Raw genomic sequence first — 24,333 nt, 5'->3', positions numbered from 1 at the left:
GCTTTGATTTGATTTGATTTTTATTGGTCCCATTGCGTCTTAATAGTCAGTCTATTTATTACACTTTATAACAAGTAATTGCGAATATAATCATATTTATCTGCAAATATATATTCAGGTGTAAAGGTTATTTAGACACTCTTTGACACAAGTGACCACTGCAAAAATGTACAATAAGCTTCTTTTCATTTGCATTTAGCTTAAAATTCAAATCTTAATTATATTTACAGAAATTCTCTCACAGAGGTGACTGCAATAGAGACATACACATAATAAAACACATTGCTCATTAACTTCTATATTGTTCACAGAAAGCTAGAATAATGGCACTGTAGACCAAGTACAAATCCCTGAGGTATTCATCTGAACCGTTAATTTACTTTTGCACTAAATAATACTTTAAATGGTTTTAGAATGTCTTCTTATTCATAATGTCCCATAGATTCTTTACCAAACACTTCATTACTTGATCCCTGAATACTGAAGACCCTTTCTGCACTCTCCTGAAATATGAGTATTGAAGAACCTTACCACACTCTCTCATTACGTATGGTCACTTCACAGTTGGTCTCTACTTTTTGAGTAATGTGAATGGACATCAGCATTTATTTCTGGTAATGTATTAATTACCACGAATGAAACAAATTATTCTGTATATCTGCATAGATGTAGATGTAAATACTGTTATGTTTTTAAAGACAGTTCTGCATAAGGCAGTTAGTTTTCATTCAGAATAGACTTAACTGCATTTTTTCAATACAAAATTTCTTTTTTTATTAATGCTGCTAGTTTGTCTAACTGTAATTCGAAACCATAAGTATGCTTGTTAATTATTGTGCAAGATCTTTCAAAATACACATTAAAGTTCTTTATTTACACAGATATTGCCTACATTTTGTCTCCACTGGAGTTGATTCACTAATGTAATTCCCAAAAATTTAATGGAAGCAACTTCTTCCAGTCTTGTCTCATCTATAAATGTGTCTACACAATCTTTATTTGCTTTGCTGCAAACACAACAAACATGGTCTTATTTAGATCTATAATTATCTCCTTCTCTATATACAATTGCAGTGTGTTATCTGCTGAAAATAGTTTTGCTTTCATGTGTCTGAAGATTTATTCTACAATTACAATGTTGTGTTCCTTCTCTTTGACTTCTGTAATATTTACAAAGAGGTTGAATAATAGTACAACAGACCAAATACAAATCCCTGAGGTACACACATTTAATGGCTCTGATTTCAGCTTTGCGCACATTCCCTGTAGTCAAACACTGTTTACAGTTGCCAATCCATGACTCTATCTACTGTACTGCATGACCAGGGACATGGTAGCTTTCAATGTGTTTATTAGACCTGTTTGTGTCAAAAACTATAGACAAATCTAAGAATATAGCAGATGCTGGTTTTTTTTCATCTAATGCAGCTACAGTGGACTGTATTACGCTAAAAATAGCTCATTTTGAGATTTCCCTTTATGGAAACATGTTGCATTGGAATCACAGTACTGTGATTCTCTAGAAATTTAATCATTTTACTGTGTATAAACATATAATATTCTTGAGAAACCACACATAAATTATTATTTGATCCTTGCCAACTTTATTGTATATTGACACTAATTTTCCTGTTTTTAATTTTTGTGGAAATATCTACACCCCCTCTGAGTGAGCAGTATGCTACATCCAACAGTAGTTCAGTTATATCCTCACGCACAAGCTTTATTAGATGATGTGATAATCCATCATCACCAGAAGATGTCCTATTTTAGTCTGTAAGTTCACATTTTTTCACTGGGTGCAGGAACATTAAGTAAGATGATCGTCCAAGTATTCTTGGATGCTTAGGTAGCAGGACTTGATTACCTCTTTCACACTTTGTACAGCAGTTATTAAAAATTATTGGATATAATAGCAATATTCACTCTATCTGGAACTATGGTGCTATCTGTTTTCGTCTACTTAACAATACTTGTGTTATCGGAACTTTATTATTATGTCTTCCAGTGTTAATTAAGTCCCATGGTGTTTTACTTTATGTTTTGGATTTAATATAGTTCTTTTTATTGAGCAGGTGTTTTCTTCTCTAATTAACTGACTGTACTTCTTCTGATACTCTCTCTCTCTCTCTTTCTCTATTGTAATACTGTTTATCCATCTCACAGTTCCTTGTGCAGTCTAGTCCAGAGTTTGGTTATTTCTTTGGCAATCCATCGCCCATTGTGGCCCTGGTTGTCCTTATAGGCCACTTTGGGGAAGACTATATAAAAATGATGTATTAGTGTATTAAGGAACACATAAAACTTCTCACTTGTACCTTGTGGTAGCAAGGTTACAGTTCAACTTTCTTTCCTCAGAGTAATTTTAAAAACATTCATGTTTTATTGATTGATAATCCTGACCTCTCTCTTGTCATTTTGTTTCTCTTCTTGAGTCACTATTTTTGTAGATGTAACACAGAAACGCATGATGATTAGAAATTGCTGTTTGCAGTACTCTGTTCATCATGGGTTACTGCCTAAATGCATGACATTTGCAATTTCATTATTACTTAGAACTCTATACTTTTTTATTGTTACAACAGGACAATTTTCCCATTTGACTATTTGTGCAAAAGTGGTGCTTTCATAGTGGTCACATATTTCACATTATTGGTAGTAATTTGACATTTTAGGGAATGTCAAATCATAATTTATGTAGCAAATATCATTTATTTCAGTACATTATTTCTTCTGATTGCCTATAGTTACTGTATGCACACTTCTTTTGCAGGTGAAGGTGCACATAGAACTGCTACCAGAGATGGAAACATTGGATAAATACTGCACTCAGTGTCACTATATAAAATAATTAACACCATAGGGATATCCAAAGAATGAGTCTATTCCATTTTACATCAGAGTTGACCATGAGAAAAGATTATGGAGATGGATGCGGCATATGTTGAATTGAATGTTAATCAAAGGCAAGTACGGAAACTTGTTTTCAGCTTGTTACTGTGCTTGAAATGAGTGTCCCACATTTAATGCCAGAAACTTAGGGAGAGGGGGAGGGGAAGGGAAAGGGAGAGGGAGAAATAATTCACACTTATATGTCAATGTTGATGTTTTCTCAGATACACAAAGCATGTAGTGGTAGCAAATGTTATGTCACTTCATGAGTTAGCCATACTTGATAAATATGAGATGTCTGCCCCGATAGTTGAGTGGTCAGCATGACGGACTGACATCCTACAGGCTCGGGTTTGATTCCTGGTTGGGTCGGGGATTTTCTCCACTCAGGGACTGGGTGTTGTGCTGTCTTCATCATCATTTCATGCCCATCTGGCAGTTGTGCTGTCTTCATCATCATTTCATGCCCATCTGGCATGCAGGTCACCCAATGTGTCGTCGAATGTAATAAGACCTGCACCAAGGTGGTCGGACCTGCCCCGTAAGGGGTCTCCTGGCCAATGACGCCAAACGCTCATTTCCATTTCCAATAAGAGATAAAAAAATTGACTGGGATGTCAGATTTCCCTATATGTGCAAACAAACTAACCAGCAAATAAGAAAAGTTAAATACATTTGAAGGCTTATAAGTGTTCAAGTTTGCATTGTGGGCTCTTTGTGTGGTGTATTCTGGTATGCTTGGAGTGGTGGAATAGGCATAATCCAGTCACTTCCAACTAGGACTGTTGCATATCATACATATTCACTACTGAGTGATGAGTATTCCATGAGACTCCATATGCTGTTTCATTACTCTCCTGTCTTCTTCCTCGCATATTCCTGTCAATTCAGTAGTTCTTGTATTTCTCCAATTTATTTTTCTAACTGGAGGAAGTCATTAGTGATAAGGAGTATTAAGTACGTTTTGCCACTTGTCATGATTTTCTTTCTGGCATGAAACCTTTGGTAGTCTAGGGTGGAGTCAGCAGTATTTGTAATCCTCTAAGTCCTTCATCTCACATGCTACTGTTTCTGCCATATGGTAAATCACCAGTGTTTTGATAGTCCACAGCATTAAATGCAGTTGCAGTAGGGGTATGGCATGTGGCCAGACACACTGACTGCATTTCACCATGCCTTGCTACTGCAGATGTCTGGTGCTGTGCAGCATAATCACTGTGTTTACCTGTTGTGACCTACATGACGCAGTGGCATAGTGATTCAGTTTGGAATTATATTGATATGACAGTGAGTGCAAGTGTCGCAACTTCAGCCACCTTCATTAATGCCAGTATAGCCACAATGACTTTTTGAAGAGAAAATTCAGTACATTGTGCGTATGATATAGTATTTTGTTGCTGTCTGAAAATGTAAAGAGTTCCTCCAAACTAATTCAAAGAAAGAAAATATTTTCATAAAACAGTGGCTGTCAATACTTCATTCCATTGTCATAGTTGATTAATGCAGAAACGAGAGATCAACAAAATGTATAAGAAAATTTTAAACACAGTGTCAACTATAGTGTTACAATGGTGTATACCTCATTTCATGATAGTGTCATGAGTATTATAAAAGACTATTATATCATCTAAGGAGCCAAAAAAAGGAGATCTCACTATTCACAAGAAGGTATATGCAATACGTAATTGCTCCATTGTTTCTAAAAATTCTAAATGAGATAGAAGACAAAAAGAAGACTCCATTTGTCTTCTGAAAAAACATGTACAGTAGCCGATCTATGCTGCCCCTCTGCTTCTCCAGAAATTGAGGATATCTGAAGTTACTGCTCATAGAATCTGATGAAACTGATTAGACCCCTATGATACAATATGATACTGCAGTGCATGTGTTGTTCAGAGGTATGATGCAATGTTCCTTCAGACATACATACATGTATGCAGGAACACTGCATCATACCTCTGAACAACAAAGGCACTGCGATATTGTATTTATCCACAAACACCAGGCAAGCGACTTTCAATTAAAATGTTTCCTCTGTATGGGAATAAACATAATGGATGTGCAAGTGCAGATTGAAGACACATGGTTGATGATATATGGAGGTTTGAGTATGTCTGTGAGTCTTACTCAGATAGCCAATGGTAAGGTGACCACTCACTATAAGCAGGAAATCCAGGTTCGAATCCCGGTCCAGCACAAACTTTTATTGTTGTCATTCTCTTATGCAGCTGATGGTTGTATTTCATGGAGTGGGCACTTGTTGAAATATTTGATTGTTAACCTAAGTGGACAATAGAAATATATGAGGTGTGATCAAAAAGTAATGGGAATATTTGTTTTTCTTAAAGGATCTTTATTTATCCATCAAAATCATCTTTGTCTCCTTAAAAAGTAATCCCCCTCAGAAATAATACACTTATGCCAGAGTTTTATACAGTCTTGGAAGCATTTGTGGAATTCACTTTTCATTATGCTGTTCCACTCCTTCAGCGGCTCTGTTTTTAGCTCATAAGTGGTGACAAAAGGAAATCCTTTCACCGTTCTCTTCAGTTCTGTGAATTGAAAGAAGTCACAGGGATCCATGTCTGGCAAATATGGTGGCTGAGGCAACATTATGGTTTTGTTTTCTGCAAAAATAATGAACAAGCATTGAAGTGTGAGCGGTAGCATTATCATGACGCAATTTCCATGAATGAACAAGCATTGAAGTGTGAGCGGTAGCATTATCATGACGCAATTTCCATGAATGGTTTTGCCATAATTCTGGTCATTTTCTTCAGACTGCTTCACACAAATGGCACATAACTTCGAGGTAGTATTCCTTATTGACCGTACTACCATAAGTCAGATAGTCATGATGCACTATCCCATTGTAACTGAAGAAAACAGTGAGAAGAACCTTCACACATGATTATACTTGCTGATTTTTGTTTTTGGTCTTGGCTCTTCAGGCAGTTTCCATTGAATGATTGGGCCTTGATTTCAATGACATACCCATGTTTCATCACCTTTTAGAACCTTCTTTAGAAATTATGGATCATTTTCAATTTCATTCAGAAATTCCTACATGATGTAGTTTTTGGTCAAAATTCAACAATTTTGGTAAAAACTTTGCTGCTACACGTTTCAGCCCAAAACATAAAAAAAAAAAAAAAATAAAAATAAAAATAAAATAAAAATAAAATAAAAAAAAAAACTGCTTGGCATGAGCCAAATGAAACATCAACATCATGGGCAACCTTTCTGATAGTGATTTGGCAATTTTACAGTACCATTTTCTATGCTTCTCCCACACTGTCGTCAGTAATTGATGTGTTAGGGTGTCCAAGGCGGTTGTCATCTTCAAAGTTTTCTCGACCCTCACTGAAATGTTTATTTCTTTCGTAAACTCTTGTCTTACTTATACTAGATTTACCAAAACCCACATTGAACTTTTTGAATGTGTTGCTGTACCTTATTCAATTTTTTAGCACAATTTAACGCAAATTCTATGATCCATCTTTTTTGAAGTTACAAATTCGCTGAGCACTCAGAAACACCTATAACCTTTTTGAATGTCAACAATAAAGTAAATATTCAAAACAGCTCAAAATGGAAAGATACATTAAGAACATATGTACCAACAAGATAAAATAATTTGAAAATCAGATGTATAAAGCCCAAAAAGTTAAAAAAATGCCCTTCCTTTCTTTGTAAGGACAGTCATCATTGGTAGCTAGCCAGAGACAGATGACATGAGATGTCTACACACAAGTGTAGCAATTTCTGCAGATCATAGGGAGCTTGTTTCTGAGTTTTGAACAGACAGTTGAAGACTCCAAAGATGGCATGACATCAAGCTGAATATCAATGAGAAACTATCATCATATTCCTCAAATCTTGTGAAATTACCCCAATGAGAAAGTAAAAAAGCAATTGGAGCTCTTGCAGAGGCTTATTGTCAGTAGTTCTTCCCAAGCACCGTTCACGATATGAGGAAAGAGCCAGGAAGAGGGGAAGAAACCTCTGTCACATGCCATAAGGTAGCTTGTGGGGTATAGATATTGAAAAAAGGTGGAGTACTCTTTGACTAAAACTTCAACATGTTTTTTTTAAAAAAAAAAAAACCTTGCAGAGAGAGAGAGAGAGAGAGAGAGAGAGAGAGAGAGAGAGAGAGAGACAGACAGACAGAGAGAGAGAGAGAGAGAGAGAGAGTCTTTTAAGTTCAAATAGTTCTACATCTAGAACTAAGAATCAGTCTTCAAAACAGCTTAGTTTCAATATCACATGTGTTGTAGATGCCATTGGTTGTAAAATGTGAAGTATCTGTCTCTTCGCAATCTTTGCTTATGCTAGGAAATACAACTATTTGTGAAAGGAAGAATATGAATGTTATTGCTCCTTGTTTCACTCTCAGCAATTTAAGCTGATCTCTTAGATTCCTACCTAATCACACACTTGAAAATCACCACATATTTGGAAATAAATACCAATATATTGGTGACGAGGAATAATAATTCTAATTTTATTTATCCTATAGATCATACATTGTGTGCAGAGAAGCACATGACGATATAAGACAAGTCAAAAATGAAGATAAGATGATACATGGTTAAAATGATTATGACAGTGATCTTATAAAGACACAAATGTTCATATAATACATGTGTAATGCCAAGAAACAGAAACATGTATAGGTGGATATATTATGAAAAATTCAGAATTGTGCACTATTTCTAAATAATTTCACATTATTAATAGAAAGAAACATATAAGCAAATAACATGGAAATTCAAAAGTACCATAAACATTTAAAAATCCATTACTAAAGTAAAACAATAAGGGAGACACACTTCTGTATTAAGCTGTTCAGGTTTACATACAAAGTACAGAACGTGGACCAAACAAATTTTTGTGTTTCAAGATATTCATATATACTATAACAACACTTTTGAAATAAATAATTTATGGACAATAGTTTTAAATTTTGAACTGTATTTTATTGTTTTAATATTATTATGTAGCTTATTGTACAGTCTGTTTATTGTTTGCAGTGGTCCATTTATTGCTGCTCATTTTACTAGCAGCAATTTAAACTGCCCACACGCTTGGAAATCACCACATATTTGGAAATAAATTTCCAAATATTTACTTCATCCTTCGTTTTCTACTCAGATGTCAATGTAAACAGCACTGAGTATTGCAGTACATACTTGTCTTAAATTGAAAAGAAAGTCCCAGGATGTGTTAACAATACTAAGATGAAAAAAAAGCATATAGCAGGATGTGAACCTACTTTGGCTACCACAGTAATCCACAACATTACTCATTACACTTACCATAGTCTCGGCGCTTTTGTCTTTCATCTCTTGAAGACTTATATCACAGATCCATCATTAATTGATATTTAATAATAAATGTGATATGTTTGTGATAAATCTTCAATGCGCCATTGCCTTTAGGTGGCATGCTGCAAGTTAGAATACAAAACAGCTAAATATACCTAATTGAGTAAGGTGTCTGCTGAATCAAATCATAAATAGTAACAGTATGGTGAAATAGTCTCTGACCCTAAACACTAGTGGTATAAGTCTGTTGTTAATTTACACTGATGTTTGTTGGAATGTGGTACCTTTATATGGATAGTGTTGACAGATTCAAGAGGGCTCTCAACTACATGTATACAACAGTCACTCAGTTCTGTGCCATGCATGTGTTCACTGTGTAAAGAGAGATGTACATTTTATTTATGTTGTCATTAATAAAGTTTCTCAACATGATAGCAGTTCACAATAGTTAAGTAAAAAGAAGATTTTTATTCAGAAAAGTAGGGATTGATTGTGAACTAAAAGGAAGACTGTTACTTGAAAAGTGTGCTTTGTGAAATTGGACGTGGCTGATATTAAGGTACCAGTGTTTCATGAAGGGGAACTGGAAACAAAACATACATGAAAATGAAAATATATTATGTATTGCATTCCAGAACAAAAACAACCACAGACAAAGCGGATTTTCAGGATGAAGAGAGTCGGATCACAATGAACTACAAGCATGGAATGATTTTGAAGAAGCAAATGGAATTAGTGAGCAATAAGGAAACTGCATTTGAGATAATGAGAAAAGTTCAATGAATTATACTTTAAGGAACTGACTGACAGCACTGAAAACTGTATGCAAAAACAATCTGGATAAACTGAGGGTAAAAGACTACAATGACACACCAACATTCTTTAGTACTTTTGAAAAAAGAAAAAAAAACAGTGAAGAATTAAAATCAGAAGGCATGAAAGAACCTTGCCAGGAAGAGCCAGAATCTTTGATCTATATTGTGGACTTGATTGAAATTTTGAAAGAAGAAAATCAGATAGTCAAATACATTAAAAGTTAGAATCAAATGATTGGTTTAAGAGACAAGGAGGGAAATGAGGGTACAAAATCCAATGCATTTCACACTGAAAAGAAAACTACGAATTTTTATATTATAGATGTGGACAACCAGGAGTGAGGTGGTGCAGTGGTTAGCACACTGGACTTGCATTTAGGAGCATGATGGTTCAGACCTGTGTCCGGTATCCCTAAATTGCACCAGGAAAATGCCGGTATAGCTCCTCTGATAGGCCATGGCCAATTTCCTTCCCCATCCTTGACATAATCTGAGCTTGTTCTCCACCTCTAAGGACCTCGATGTCAACAGGATGTTAAACCCAATCTTCCTTCCTTCCTTCCATGACATTGCAAGAGGGACTATCACCAGCCAGGAATAAGCAGAGATTCATGGACTCATAGCACACATCATTGAGGAGGCAGTCATAGCAGTAGGCGACAAGGATGAAGTGAGCAGCCTAGCAGTGGTAACAACAACAGGTCATGCGGTTATGATGAGCAGTATGATTCAAGAGTTGATCAGACTTTAATATGCCAAGCATATCAGCTGAATAGAAACAGCATGAGCAGTTTTCTAATGGAGGTACAACCCACGATGCATACAGTAATGTTGAGTCAGGTAACAATGTATAGAGTGATTGGTTAATGGATAAAAGTTTCACAGATCATGAAAACTATTTTTCTGGGTGCATAACTCTCAAAGAGCCTTTGATTGTAAAAACTGTGGATGGTGAAGTATTGCAAGCTACAACATTAGGAACCATAATTTGTTACTTTCCAGTTTATGATGACATGATTCTAATCAAAATTATAAATACATTTTACTTCAAAGACATGGACAGAAATCTGATTACCTGTGCTAAAGTAACAGACAAACTTAAAATTGTATCTATAGACCCTACCTCAAAAGTTTTTGATAAAGACAATAACTTGCTTTGAAAGGAAATACAAAAACTACACTCCTCCCGAACAGGCCATGAAGGCCCAATGGTACTGACCGGCCACCGAGTCATCCTCAGCTCATAGGCGTCACTGGATGCGGATATGGAGGGGCATGTGGTCAGCACACCACTCTCCCGGCCGTATGTCAGTTTCCGACACTGGAGCCGCTACTTCTCAATCAAGTAGCTCCTCAGTTTGCCTCACAAGGGCTGAGCGCACCTCGCTTGCCAACGGTGCTAGCCCAGACCGGCAGCGCCGGTCTTACCACTGCGGCAAGGCCGTTGGCTTTGAAATGAAACAGACTGTATAAAATGACAAGTAGTTTAATGCAAATAATGTGAGCAGTAAGGATACTATGTCAGTGAAGCAGAAATGGAATCCTACACTTCGACATGTAAACTTTAACAATTTTAATGTGTTATGTTAACATTAGCTAGCAGATGGATTGCAGTAAATTAATATGGCTAAGCTAGAATGACAAAAAATATTTCGATTGCCTACTGTTATAGGGACTCTGGATTGCACCCATATTGAAATTAGAAAACCAGCATTACATGATAATGAATTCATCAGTCACAAACGTTATGCCTCTATTACTGTGCAGGTCATAGTAGATACAGCTGAGAAATTTACTAGCTTAAGTGCAGAATGACTTGGTAATGTGCATGATGCCTAATTAGAAATATAATTCCAGGATACAGTGTGGATGCCTGCTTACTTGCTGATTGACAGTATGGTATATCTCCATGGTTAGTCACTTCATTTGAGCCAGCAAGAAATACTAATCAGTGATGACTAATTTTTGTCCATACCTGAAAAGTGCGAAAGTGGAGAGAGCCTAAGGTCAATTGAATCAACAATTTCCAAACATCAGTATTTGTGCAAGACTTCCTTTAGAAAGAGCCACAAAACTAATAGTAATGTGTGCTGTACTGCACAGTATCTCTAAGCAACATGCAACGATTACTTTCAGTATCATTTGGAGGACAGGAAAGGAGGATGAGGAGAAGGAGGAGGAGTAGGAGGAGGAGAAGAAGAAAAAGAAGAAGGAGAAGAAGTACAACAACAACAAAAACAACAAAAGTGAGAGTCCTGATGAAGACAAGCCTATTGACAGACAACCAGAAAGCAGTGGAAGCAAGATTCATGGTGGACAAAAGTGGAAGCAAATGCTTAGATTTATGTAGGTATTTTTTCTTGGTTTAATTGTGTACTATTCGAATATAATAAACAGTATATAAGTAATGTAACTGTAATTTAAAGTCAAGTAATTAAAACAGAGCAAGAAAAATGTACAAATTGTATTTTTATTTCATTCTTTTAGGCAATAAAGAAAGGAGTGGAAAGGATACAACACTTAAAAATACAATATTTATGTTTCATTCTAATAACTTGTTTGACCAGAACTGTCCTCTGTAACTTTTTCTATATATACATTTTTTTCATTTTTTGTTTGAATGTTCTGTAATTCCAACTGTTGGAACAAACCTCTGAAGTTGCAGTAAGGACAAGTATTTTGTCTCTTCAGTTTCATGTGCTGAAAGAGTTTCCACTCCAAGTCAAGTGTATGTTGAGATTGTCAGTTTTGTTGTCACAGGAGCAACAACTGGGCACGTACCTGCATATGACATTTCCCTCTATTGTACCTGTGTATGACACTTCCCTCCATATACATATCTATTGCAGTATTCAGCAGTGGTTGACACATGCTTGGCACCAGTTAAAATAGCTCCTGGAACCTTTCTAAAAAACAGGATTAACCTGCTGGGAGAGCAATGACAACAAATCTTTTTCCCAACCTTTAAGTTTAATCGGTTTATCTCCTGTTTCCTCCAGATGGGTTTTCATTTTTATTTGACTTTTCGTATTAGTGAATAGTTGATTAAACTGTGCAACACCAAACTGTTTACCAGTTACATGGGCATATTCCTGTGCATTAGTACACCATGCATTCTTGTTTTCTGACACAACCTTCACTATTCTGATTTTTGCAGCAGTCAAGTCTTGAGATAAATTGACAAACAGTGCTTTGTTAACTGTGGTCTTGTTGACATCTTCACTTTAATTGGAAGGCATGTTGATAATTGACTCTTAAACTAGTGTGTCCTACAAGTCACAATCCTCTACATGCAACTAATGATTGGTATGAGTTCAATGGCTTGAGAGGATAGGGGCAGAGGGTGGGTCAGGTAGAGGGGGGGGGGGGGGGGGGCAGAGGAGACAAAACAGCTGCAATTTGTCATGAACACACATGCGAATGCTGACTCACAGTGCAAAACAAGATGTGTCTTGCACTTGCATTGCTCCTACCATTGTAGAATCTACCTGCATTTCTGAATGAACAGGATACACCTAACTAAACTAAGGTTTCTAATTGTATACTTCACAAATAGTTGGCACAAAATCTAGGCCCTAGAGAATACTATGTAGACTCAAAGTTTGGTGCACATCACTGACTATAATTAGCAAAGACTGTAATGATTCTTAGCCAGGAAAGTTATACTGAATCTCTAGCTAAGTTATATGAGACTGAATATTCAAAGTTGTACATCACACCAATGAAACTTAATTTGAAATTAGAACCAGCACAAGATGCAAGTCATCATCTTAAGTACAGAAACCTGATAGGTGCTCTCCTGTATGTTAGCCCAGGAACATGGGCAGATATAATTTATAGTGTGAATTATTTGAGTACATTTCAAAATTGTAAGAATGATACTTACTTTTTGCGTGCTCCATGAGAATTGAAATGTTTGTATGAAACAAAAGATTTAAACTTAACATCTGGAGGGACTGAAAATATTGCTCTCTTAGATGGTTCTGTCGATGCAGACTGGGTGTCCATTTATGGAGCTTAAGCCTCCATAAGGCTATGTAAACAGACTATTTAGAAATGTAATACAGGGTGTCCACAAATTATCCTTACAACTTAAGACTTTCATATCTTCAAGACTAGACTAGATATTACCAAATGGTTTTCAAGATGTGATAAGATGACTCATAAAGTTTTATTTCCTCATTCATACTCATCAATATGTGCAGCCTGAGAGGCACAGATAACGTAGAGTCAGAATTCCATTTCTCTCCATGTGTGATTCAAGATCTCTATGGTAATATGTTCAAATGCACTGCAAACATATGCTTTCAAGTCCTGTAGGTCTCTAACATTGGTTTGGAACACCAGATCCATTACAAAACACAAAATGAAGAAAAAAAATGGCAGGGAGGCCACATTGGGGGAAGTTTGGCTGCCAAGTGCAAGTCTTATTTCAGTTGACGCCACATTGGGTGACTTGTGTGGTGGCAATGAGGATGAAATGATGATGAGGACAACACAATACCCAGTCCCCGAGTGGAGTAAGTCTCCAATCTGGCCGGGAACTGAACCTGGGCCCGTTTGCACGGGAGGGGAGCATGTTACCACCCAGCTAAACAGGTGGACACCACATGAAGAAGTCTAGTGGTGTGAGGTCACGAGATCATAGCTGCCATAAAACTGGACCATCTTATCCAATCCACTTATCTGAAAACTTTTCAACCAGAAATTTAAAGATATTTAGGGACCAATGAGGTGATGCCTCATCCTGTTGGAATGTGACACCAGGTTGCAGGTATTCCAACTGTTGCACAGCAAACCCTTGTAATAAGTACAGGTATATACCACCACTGACAGCAGATTCAATGGAAAAGAGTGGACCAATGATGCAATTGTGAATCAGTCCGCACCAAACACTGACCTTGGAACTGTCTCTTTCGTTTCATGTATAAAATGAGAATGCTGTGCACCCCATACAAAAACATTATAATGATTCAGTTTGCTGTGCACATGAAACATTGCCTCATCAGAGAAACAAATCTTTTTCCAAAAAGGCATTATTTCTCTGTAGGTTTTAATGCCTGAAGCAGCTGCACCTTATCTTCCATCTTATGGAAGACATGGTGCACTGTTTTAAACTCTCTGGCTGTTGTACCCAATGAGTTTGTCAAGACTTCTTGCAAATGTTGTCCATGTTGGTATCTGAAACAGATGGGTGATCCACCCCCCCCCCCCTATTTTTTTTCACTACCTGTTTCCATAAATGACATACGCTAAGTGCAAATGTTCGGCGAAGGCGAAAGTTTCATTGCACTTGGATATCAGACATCATCTGTACAAACTTGGCCATACACTAAACTTTTTACTGTTGCATCTACAATTTATTAGGTTTACAAGTTTAATTTTGCATCACCTGGAAGAAAAAAAGTCTTTATGAGTTATCTTATCACATGTTGAAAACCATTTGTTAATATCTAGTACAGTTTTGAAGTTATTGAATTCTTAAGTTGTAAAGATAATTTACAAACACCCCTGTATTTTGGAAGAGTGTTACAAAATTTACATTTGCTGAGTATGTAGCATTGTCAGAAGCTGTACTAACGTAATATTTTGAATATTTTTGATCAAAGTCTGATGAGCCTGTTAACATAAATGAAGACAGTGGGAAAGACACTGTTGCTGGGTAGGGTAACTTTACTAAAAATTCAGAGTAGGTACCCTAAACTGGGCAACATTGGCCCTCTTTTTGCAGATTTCGGGACTGAAGTTTATTATGTCATTCATTTTTGCTTCCAAAAACATAATGAAATTCTGCAGTAAAAGTGATGGTTTTCTCAGCATTGAATTTTGACATAGATTGCATAATTAATTATTGTCATTTGGGAAAAACCTTATTTTCCTAAGTGGGCTGTAGGACAACTTTATCCCATTAGAGTTATATTTTTCTGGAAAATAATTTTTCATCATTTGGTCAACATTGTACATAAATTATGAAGGAATAATGTTAATACAGGTTCTGTAAGATAAAGTGATGCAGAAAAATGGCAGTTAATGTTATGTACTGGTACTTTACTTAATACCTTACTGAATGAAAGTATTATACATAGGCCTATAACAATGGAGGAAGTATATTTATGAGATCAGAAAAGAATGAAGTTGGCCAGTTCCAAAACAGAGTCCTCTCCTAATTGGTCTGGGTTCATGTATTCTCATTTTAATGTCTGAAAAATCATAGGTCATTTTGTCATCTTTCCCTTCTGCTGACCACTTCCAAAACTTTGTAGTTTTCTCCACGCACATCAGTCTAAATTTCTTGGTTCTATCTTCTGTGACAAAATAAACAATTTTAACTGGGTAGGGTTGTATGTTGTAACTGACTGCAATATTTTCTTTCAGGTCCTCTTTCCATGATTCATCCACTTTTTGTGTAGGGTTCTCATTAGTGCCACAGTTCAGCTACTAACACTCTAGGTCATCACCTGTAGAATCATTAACACTGAAGTCAGACTCCTCACTAAAGGAACTGATACACCAGTGATTTTTTCTTGGCATTTCCATTATCCTCTTCTTCTCATTTACAGGTGATTCAAGCATTTGCACTTCCAAGTCTGGAAAGATTTAACAAAAAAGTAGTCTCTATTGTGACTTATTAACTCTGACATCAAGCTCTGGCACACAGAAGAAACCATGTTGGCTTATCTATTTTGGAGGATGAATGGCACAAATTATTTCATCAAAGTCATACTTCATTTCATCTTTTGGCATTGAACTTATTGTAGCTCCATCATCACTAAGAAAATATTCCCCTTCATATTTGAAGATCACATACTGTCCCACAGTGTGCACAACTTTGCCAAATTCTGGACCTCTCATCTTTGGCCTGGTTACTAACTGGGTGTCATCCACTTCAGACACTACAGGTGATGGTGGCCTGATCAGACATCTTAGACAATCCTCTTCTTTGGAAGAATCTCTAAGAGAGATGGCTTCCTCCTTCTGTTACTGGCAATACCAGAAGTCCATTTAGATCTTTTATTTTGAAGAGCTTCAGTGAAAGAGTTTTGTACAACACCTTTGTCAGAAGTCTGTGAAGGGAGATGCCAAAGAATTTGATCAACATTGATTAGATGTATGTTGCACCTTCTGAAATCTGCTATTAGGTTTTTGCTGAGTTTTTACCAACTATATCCATTAGCCTTCTTAACAGAAATGGGAAGTGCTGCTTCTGCAAAACAGTGTCTTTGGAAGCTTGCTTGCAGCTTTCCCACTCTGTATGGTTCTGTCTCACGGCTGCTTTCAATGGCCCAAAGAAAGCAATCTCCAAACGTAATGTGGGTACTATTTGCTGGCAGACAGATGAATGAAATGTTGTTCTGACCACAGAGCTCTAGAACATAGAAATGTGAGGACAAATTATCACAGATTACTTACTACCTTCTTTCCTTCAGCTTTTTCAATCTTGGTAGCATCAACTTGGTGAACCACTTGCTAAATGTGTTACAGTCAAACCATCCACTAGGGCTATGTGAGTAAAGGCATCTAATGGGCCCATTTTTTGTCCACGTAGACTATAAATGTACTGATTTGTAAACAACGAATGGAGAAAAAATTGGTCTGTCAGCATTGCCAGCGAACATTATAGGTGTGCTACTATTGGAGGAGTTACAAATGTTTTCTGAAACCTCTTTTTGTGAGAAATTTCTTTTTCCCAGGATTGTCGGTAAGACTGGTTTCATCGAAGTTCCATATATTGCTTGCTGGTACATCTTTCACCTCAGCATGCAAATGTTCAACATATTCTCTGAGAACACAGACCTGCCAGGGCAGCCGAGATCGCTAATGTGCTACTTCCTGGACTCAGGTAGGCGCGATGGTCCCAGATTGAATCTGCCCAGCGGATTCATGACGAGGGCCAGTGTGCCAGCCAGCCTGGATGTGGTTTTTTGGTGGTTTTCCACATCCCGCTATGTGAATACTGGGATGGTCCCAATGTTCCACCTCAGTTACAGGACTCACAAACATTTGAACACGTTCACACTATTTCATGGCTTACACTAGACGCAGACAGCTGGAGTACACTACTTCCATCCCGGGGGTTTGGGATGGCGGCAGGAAGGGCATCCAGCCACCCTCTGCAACTAACACTGCAAAATCCGTAATAAGGCTGACCCCGCATTGAAGCAGGACAAAGGCCCAAAGAAAGACTGAAATTCTCTGAGAACACGCTCATTGACAGCAGCTCTACTCCTTTTAATGTTGGTTGCAAAGCATACATAAAGTTCAGGGTGCTGTTTGTGAAACCCAAGAGCCATTTATGGTCTGGACAGTTGTCTTTGAATCTAGAAACTATACGTCACTGTCTGGGGACGTATGACTTCACAATCATTTGGAGTTCCATTGGAGCGACAGGAAACCCAAATTCAGTCAGTTGCAAAACACATTTTACAAACTGTGCTTCTTCTTCAATAGCAAAAATCCGAGGGAATTCTGGATGTGAAGTAATTCTTTCCTTTGACGTCAGTTTATTAACTATGGTTTTTCTTGAGATATTAAAAAGTTTTTCAGATTTGCTCTGATGTCTCCTTCCTCTAACAGCTTGTGGGCATTTTTCCACAGTTTCTGGGCTGTAATCACAGTATCACCTACTTCTGACAATTCTTTTGTACTTCAGTGGCATTTTCACCAAATTGAAAGAGATTGCAAACATTGTTCACTGTCACGAGTACACTACGATGGTAAACTAAGTCTCAAATGTTTGTAAGTATGTAAGAAGTGCACCCTGGGGATGCTTCCACTTCTATTGTGATGCAATGTTCACCAAAAATAATAAATTTCATTATCTGCAAATAGAGCAAATTAATCTCAAATGAGGGGAAGTGTGTATAATTCAATTGGGCAACTTTTGGTCGATGATAAAATTGTTCTAGAAAACATATATTTCAACACCAAATGCAATTTCGAAATTTTTCATGAAAGTACACAGAAATTAAGCTTTATGTTATTTTATACAAAACAATGTAAAGAAAGTGGTACTTACTCGAATTTTACAGGGGAAATTAAGACCCACAGACAAGAAAGTTTTTTATACTACTTTACCACGACCAAAGAAGGGCATCGCTTATAACAATGCTTCCAACAAGAAAACACAGTTGGAAAACAGTGTGAACAGCTTAGATTATGATTATGCGTATTATCAAAGAGTATAGAGCACATGGATTTCCAGAACATTTTGCATATTCTCCGCAGGAAAATAATTTATCATTTTCCTGAATATGGGACAAAGTTACCCCAAAGTATCAAAGGTGGCCCAATTTATTACATATTGTAGTGCAATATTATTTTGTGAATAAATGTTATATGAATGAAGGTACAGACATTTGTAAAGTAGATTCAGAAAACAATACAGCAGTCATTTTCAACAAATGTTTGAGCAAGAATTAATTTGTAAAATTTCGAGAAATCCTGAATGTAAATTGATTGCGACATAAACGTAACGAGGTGTATTGGGACATGGTACATTTACATCGATAGGATCGACGCTGTTGAGAGGGCTCTGAACAATGGGTGTATCGATGTGTATAACAGGGGACTGTCAACAATGAGTGTATATGTGTGTATAATTAATAGTCACTCCTGCATTGCGCGCGCGTGCTTGTGTGTGTGTGTGTGTTCCATTGTTGCCAAATCAGCTTTTTTAGAGCTAGCTCTGCTTTCGTTTTAGTAGCATTTGGCTGCAAAACTACTTACTTAGTTGGTGTCTGGAAGTATGATTTGTTTCACAATCGTTTGGCTTTTTTTGCTTTCCTTTCCTCGATTATAGGAAAGCATTAAAATCCTAGTTGATTAAAGGAATGTTATTTGAACTGAACTAAGCTTTGAAAACAAACTTTAATAGCCCATGAAAATGTATTATTAGCGTGAATTAAAAAGCACAATAAAGCAAACTAAACCATGTTGGTGTGTATTAAAGACTCGGCAGCATAAACATATACAAGACCAAAAACATAGCTGTTAAATATAAACATTTAGGTGCCTTACTGGAAACGCTGTTGCAGCATAACTGACAGCAACAAGGCGTCACAACTTCACAATAATTAAGGAAGCTGTTCTAAGTAAACCAATCTTTGGTTTATGCAGGATTAATCAGTATTCGTATGCTTCACCATTGCAATAAAAATCCGCACGCGACTGAAATGACGAGAGGAACACCTAACTTTTATCCAGCGCAGTAATTTGCTAAGATGTCAACCGCACTGCAATGCACATATGATTTGAAAGAAGCAATACTAATATGTGTTTCATTGATGCAAATTAGTTTTTACGTTAACATCTATGGTGATGCGTATCATCCTTTCAACTAATGAGAATGCTGGTGTGTTGTTTCCAAATTATCAGAGGTATGTAATTCAAACAATGTTATACATTTACTGTCAATTGTTTGTACTACTGTTATGTCCAGCAAATTTCAAATGAAGAAAATAGATATAAATTCATGCTAGTCTGTTACACAGTATAATTATTGCAAAAATAAAGCTCCACATAATTCGCCTTATTTAATTTCGAATTTTTTTCTGGAATTATTTTTGTAGACACATGTAGCTTATTTCGCCTTTGATAGTTGGCACCACTGCTTTGTTCACTGAATACAAGAGTCATATACACTGTATTTGCCTTTTCGTTAATAAATATTGTTAACAAGGTTCATTGTTTAAATATTGGGAAATTTGCTGTTTGTGTACAATGCGTTTAATTTCAAAGCACTTGTATCGCCTACACTGCCCAAGTGTTTGTTATCCTTTGCAGGCCGAGAAAGATATATAAACGAAAGTTTATACATCAGTGTATATAAACTAAAGGCGAAGAGTCACATTTGATTGGAAAATTGGAGTAACGGAAATAACATACAGTCAAATCTGAACCTGTAGAAATTTAAAGGAATTCGCTTAAGATGTCGCGAAAAACAACTTGAAAACATTGGCATCCTGACTTTCAGAGAAGAATCTACTGATATTAAGAAACTTTGATATCCCCTTTGCCGCCAGTCATGAGCTAGACTAATAATAGCTTGAATAGCTGCAGGTGAACAATCATGCCAGCCATAATTGTGAATCAGACGAGGTTGTAACACATTATAACAGCTAACAAAATTACAGTCACTTGTCTGCTACGTTACTGAAATTTGAATAATGTTTTTTCCTTCATGAAGCATGTGTTTGATCGATTTGTGTTTTTATTACTTTCGGTGGAAGTGTGTAGATTAGTATCACTGGAGTATTAGTTCTGTTACAGTTTTTAAGGATACTGGAAATTTGTTAAAGAAGACATAAACTTTCCGCGAAACAAATAGGTAGCGAATAAAATATTAGTAATTTTGATTTCGGTTCAAGGAAGTTGAAGTTTTGCTTGATGTATCTTATTTTACATTGCTTTCAATCAAAAATAAGAATATTTTATTACTGACGCTGCAGTACGTTTGAAAGTTTTAGCTGACATCTCTTACAGTTGCCCTTTAAAATCATAATAACAGAAACAGGTTGCCACCGGTGAAATCCATTAAAAGTTTTTCTGCGGTACTAAACAAAATCTCTGAAAACCAGAGATTCTATTCTCGAATTCATTCATATACACTCTTATCCACACCTTTTACGTCAGTAGGCTTCGTGCTCCAAGTAGATAGTTTGTGTTAATTGTATGTTTTTGGTCGAAAAACCCTGCTCGTCGTGTAATTTGCGGACTGTAGTGAGCGATAATTTAGATATCGCATGGTAAATGTTTTATGATTATTTGAAGTGCTAAAACTTTACATTTGAGCAGTGCAGCAACTATTTCTATCACCTAAAGATGAACAAAAAGTGTGCCAGGTGTGAAAAGACCGTGTATCCTATTGAAGAGTTAAAATGCTTGGACAAGGTAAGTGACACCCTCCTATTTTTCATTGTTAAGGTATATGTGTATATTGTCAATGCGTCTTTGACAGTTTCGCAATGACAAGTGTATTTGCTCTAAACCGACTTTAAGATGAAAGACGAGTTGTTGATAATGTCACTTGGGTTACTATGGTAAAGAAAACCGGTAAATTGTGCTAAGTAATTTGTCGTTTCAGGGTGCTGTATACTGGACGTGAATGTTTCTTGTCCGATAACTGTGCTTACGTGAATTATTTATGCTTAATACAAATAATTAAGTTGGGAGGTATTGTGACGTATCAGAGTTGCTAAACTCAATGTGTACAGAATTTAGGCATCATTTTCTTTAAAAACTCTAAACAGTTACTGTAGTTGTACCTATGTGTAATGTCATTGACAGGTTCGTTGCTTTGGTGTGTGTGTGTGTGTGTGTGGGGGGGGGGGGGGGGGGAGGGAGGAGAGAGACCGTAATGGAGTGTAGTTAGTTGTAATTGCTTCTTTCTGTTGTTCTATTATCTACTGGGTTATTTACCAACAGAAATTTGCGTTATTTATTTTGTCGTCCGTAGACCGTTTGGTAAAATAGTTTTGGGCATGTCAGAATCTTACACAAATAATGTATACATATAGAACATTAACGAAATAGGACAAGATGAGGATAGGGCAGGAAATAGACTATGGCCTAATCAAAGGAGCCTTCCCAGCATCCACCTTGGCGACCAGGGGAAACTATGGAAAACCCAAGTCAGAGTGGCGGTACAGTTAATAAACGCCAGTCCTCCTGAATGAGAGTGCAGTAAATAACACCGGAATAGCCGCCTGATACCGTACGACTCGCAAAATACTTAATCTATATTGTAAGTGCAACATCCACAGTAAGGAAATAAATGAAGAAAACAAAAACACTACTGGAAACTTGAAAACACGTGAACAAATCCTATGGCACTGCAGAAAATTACAAAATGCCCAGTAAGTCGCAGTGATTCTAGTTTGGCAAAAAATCATTACTCAGTAATATACAAATATGAGGTTCTAGTTAGACATTGTATACAGACGTAGACTGGGAAAGGGTGTTCCTTACTGCAAGAATTAGGTATATTGTTTAAGTACTTCAGGAGGAAAGACTTGTAACAGTGATGGTATTTCTGTCTTCCAAAAGTAAGAGTTGTCATAAAGATGTACATACGAGGGAGATTTTTTTTATGGGCTTTGTAGTAGGTTGTTCTAATGTCTGTGTACCATAAATTTCACTTTCTTTGCTGTCTATCATACTGAGTAGCTGAACTTGAATTGTGGTGGAGGGTGTAATGTATGTTTCTAAAATAGTTTGTCTTCCTGTCATCCAGATGTACTGGATGTTTGGTTATGGTAAATTTGGAGATTTTGACGCTGAATGTCAATTTTTATTTATTTTTGTGGTCATGTTGGTATGATTTCAGCATGATCGGATTATGATACAGTAAGCTTCATATGAAGACACAGTTATGAACTTTGCACACAACTGTTGACAAAGTTGTAACACTACGATATCTAACTGCTGTTCAAAAACTGAGGGATAACAAAATAGTGCCTTTGCATAAATTATAGTTAAAATAGTTGCTGGTGAGATTAACAGTAAACTATGTGCGTCCTAGAGGTATGGTTGGTTCTAGAGCAAAGTAATTCATCAGTATGCTTTCTTAGTGTGACGGACTATAACAATATGTTCAGGCTATGGATTCCTTACATAATAAGTAAGCATAACATTCAACCATAATGCAGTCTCCTCCAGTATGTCAAGTCATGACTGTATAGTATTACTGTAAGGTGGAAGAATACACTCGGTAGTTAAATTTTCAATAATAGTTGTTTGTTTGTGCCTGTAACTGTAAATAGTGCCATGGTGTGATGCAGTCAAACTTATCACAATAGACACACATGGCAAGTGTTTTTTCCAAAGATATTGTGCGTAGAACTATTGTTTTATTATAAACAGAATTGTCTGGGTAGTAATTGGGTATTAGTCATCTGTCTGCAAGGTTTTGTTCTGTAAAAGATACTGCCCCCCCCCCCCTTTTCCGTCTCCTATCTGAGGACCACAAAATGGAAAGAGCCCATATGTGTCCAGGTGTGTGGTTTGCCTCAAAATTACACAAATACTGTATTATCTTGAACTATTCAAATTAACGAGAAAGTAGAATGTGAATTACTTACACAACTCCTTTCAGATTTAATAGAATTCAAATGAAGTGTCTTGTTAACATGGAAGTAAATTCCAAGGGAAAGAGATTAATAGGAAATCTACAATAAAATGTGTGTGCGCTGCGCTTCAATGATAGTAAATTTTTAAGTGCAACTTCCAATTTCAAATACCATCTCAAAAGTGTTTGACACTTTCAGAAATGTAAATCCAACATTTGCTGGTGAAAGGACCAGCAACTTAAATATGCAACTGTGGCAGAGACCTCAATAAATAACATTCAGAAATGTTGGGGTTGTAGTCTCATGGTCCAGCATGAATAAATTTGTTAAACACTGATTATCAGTAAGATTTCAGGATACCTGTACCTTAAGTTGAGGATAAATGTTAAACATACTCTGACCTGCTGAGTAATGTTTTGGGAAAAAAAAAGGTTTGCTGTGTCTTATGTAGAAGAGCCCGTGCAATTTTGCTCATTGTACAAGGACTGGCACAGAGAGAACTTCCTGGTTAATGTTAGTCAGACTGCAATGACTAGCAGCAGTAATAGTACAAGATAACCTTTACAGAGCACTGTAGGATGCCTTGTGGAGTATGTTTATAGATGTAGAGGTGCCATGTGAGATGCAGTGGTTAGTGTGTGTGTGTGTGTGTGTGTGTGTGTGTGTGTGTGTGTGTGTGTGTTCAGGATAATTTAGGTTAAGTAGTGTGTAAGCTTAGGGACTGATGACCTTAGCAGTTAAGTCCCATAAGATTTCACACACATTAAAAACTGTCTGTGCCGGTTCTTTCTGGGTGGCAGTTTCACTAACACACAAATGGCAGATAACAACTATACTCTGCCATTCACTCTAGTCCTGCTCAATAGAATCCATAAAATTCTCGGCATATGTTCAGTATGTCTTATTGTTTCATATTGTATCAGGATTCGTTTTCAGCGCTTAGCACCTACGCTCATAATCGCACAGTACACGACGTGGCTAACATTAATTCTGTAAGATATATACCTCTAAATAGCTCCACATGGCATTATTGGTTTTATGAGACACGTTAAGTGTTTCTCTCACCTTACATGTTAGCGATGCGATCGCGCAGCATTAAATCACGCGCGTTTATACTGGCGCGTCACCACAGAAATGACACACTTTTTAAACTCTGCAAAGTAGGCGCCTTATAGTGCAGGCCGTTGAGAACTGTTCAGTACAGATTTCCACAGAGCGCATTGCCAACACTAT

At 36.8% G+C, this 24,333-nt stretch overlaps 1 protein-coding gene and 1 long non-coding RNA gene across 4 annotated transcripts in view; one reads left to right on the top strand and one right to left on the bottom strand.

Annotated features, from left to right (window-relative positions):
* Positions 1 to 7,551: 7,551 nt before the first annotated feature.
* On the bottom strand, positions 7,552 to 19,358 carry LOC124554801. Of its 2 annotated transcripts, none has more exons than XR_006968455.1 (3): positions 19,052 to 19,358; positions 8,211 to 8,341; positions 7,552 to 8,127 (listed from the first exon to the last, which is right to left on the bottom strand). It is a non-coding gene; the product is annotated as an uncharacterized LOC124554801 (long non-coding RNA). The 2 variants fall into 2 exon arrangements; XR_006968454.1 differs by having other exon boundaries at positions 7,552 to 8,088.
* A 1,286-nt stretch (positions 19,359 to 20,644) lies between these two features.
* LOC124554800 (LIM and SH3 domain protein Lasp-like) overlaps positions 20,645 to 24,333 on the top strand; it is a 168,845-nt gene continuing 165,156 nt past the window's right edge. For both annotated transcript variants that reach the window (XM_047128453.1, XM_047128452.1), the window contains exon 1: positions 20,645 to 20,923. In XM_047128453.1, coding sequence (XP_046984409.1) covers positions 20,855 to 20,923 — 69 coding nt within the window. In that variant the 5' untranslated portion in view covers positions 20,645 to 20,854. The remainder of the gene's footprint in view (positions 20,924 to 24,333) is intronic.

The sequence above is a fragment of the Schistocerca americana genome, chromosome X (assembly GCF_021461395.2).
Source record: "Schistocerca americana isolate TAMUIC-IGC-003095 chromosome X, iqSchAmer2.1, whole genome shotgun sequence".
NCBI classification, from domain to species: domain Eukaryota; kingdom Metazoa; phylum Arthropoda; class Insecta; order Orthoptera; family Acrididae; genus Schistocerca; species Schistocerca americana.
The sequence above is the reverse complement of the archived record's forward strand: the minus strand, read 5'-3'. Positions and strand labels throughout refer to the sequence as shown.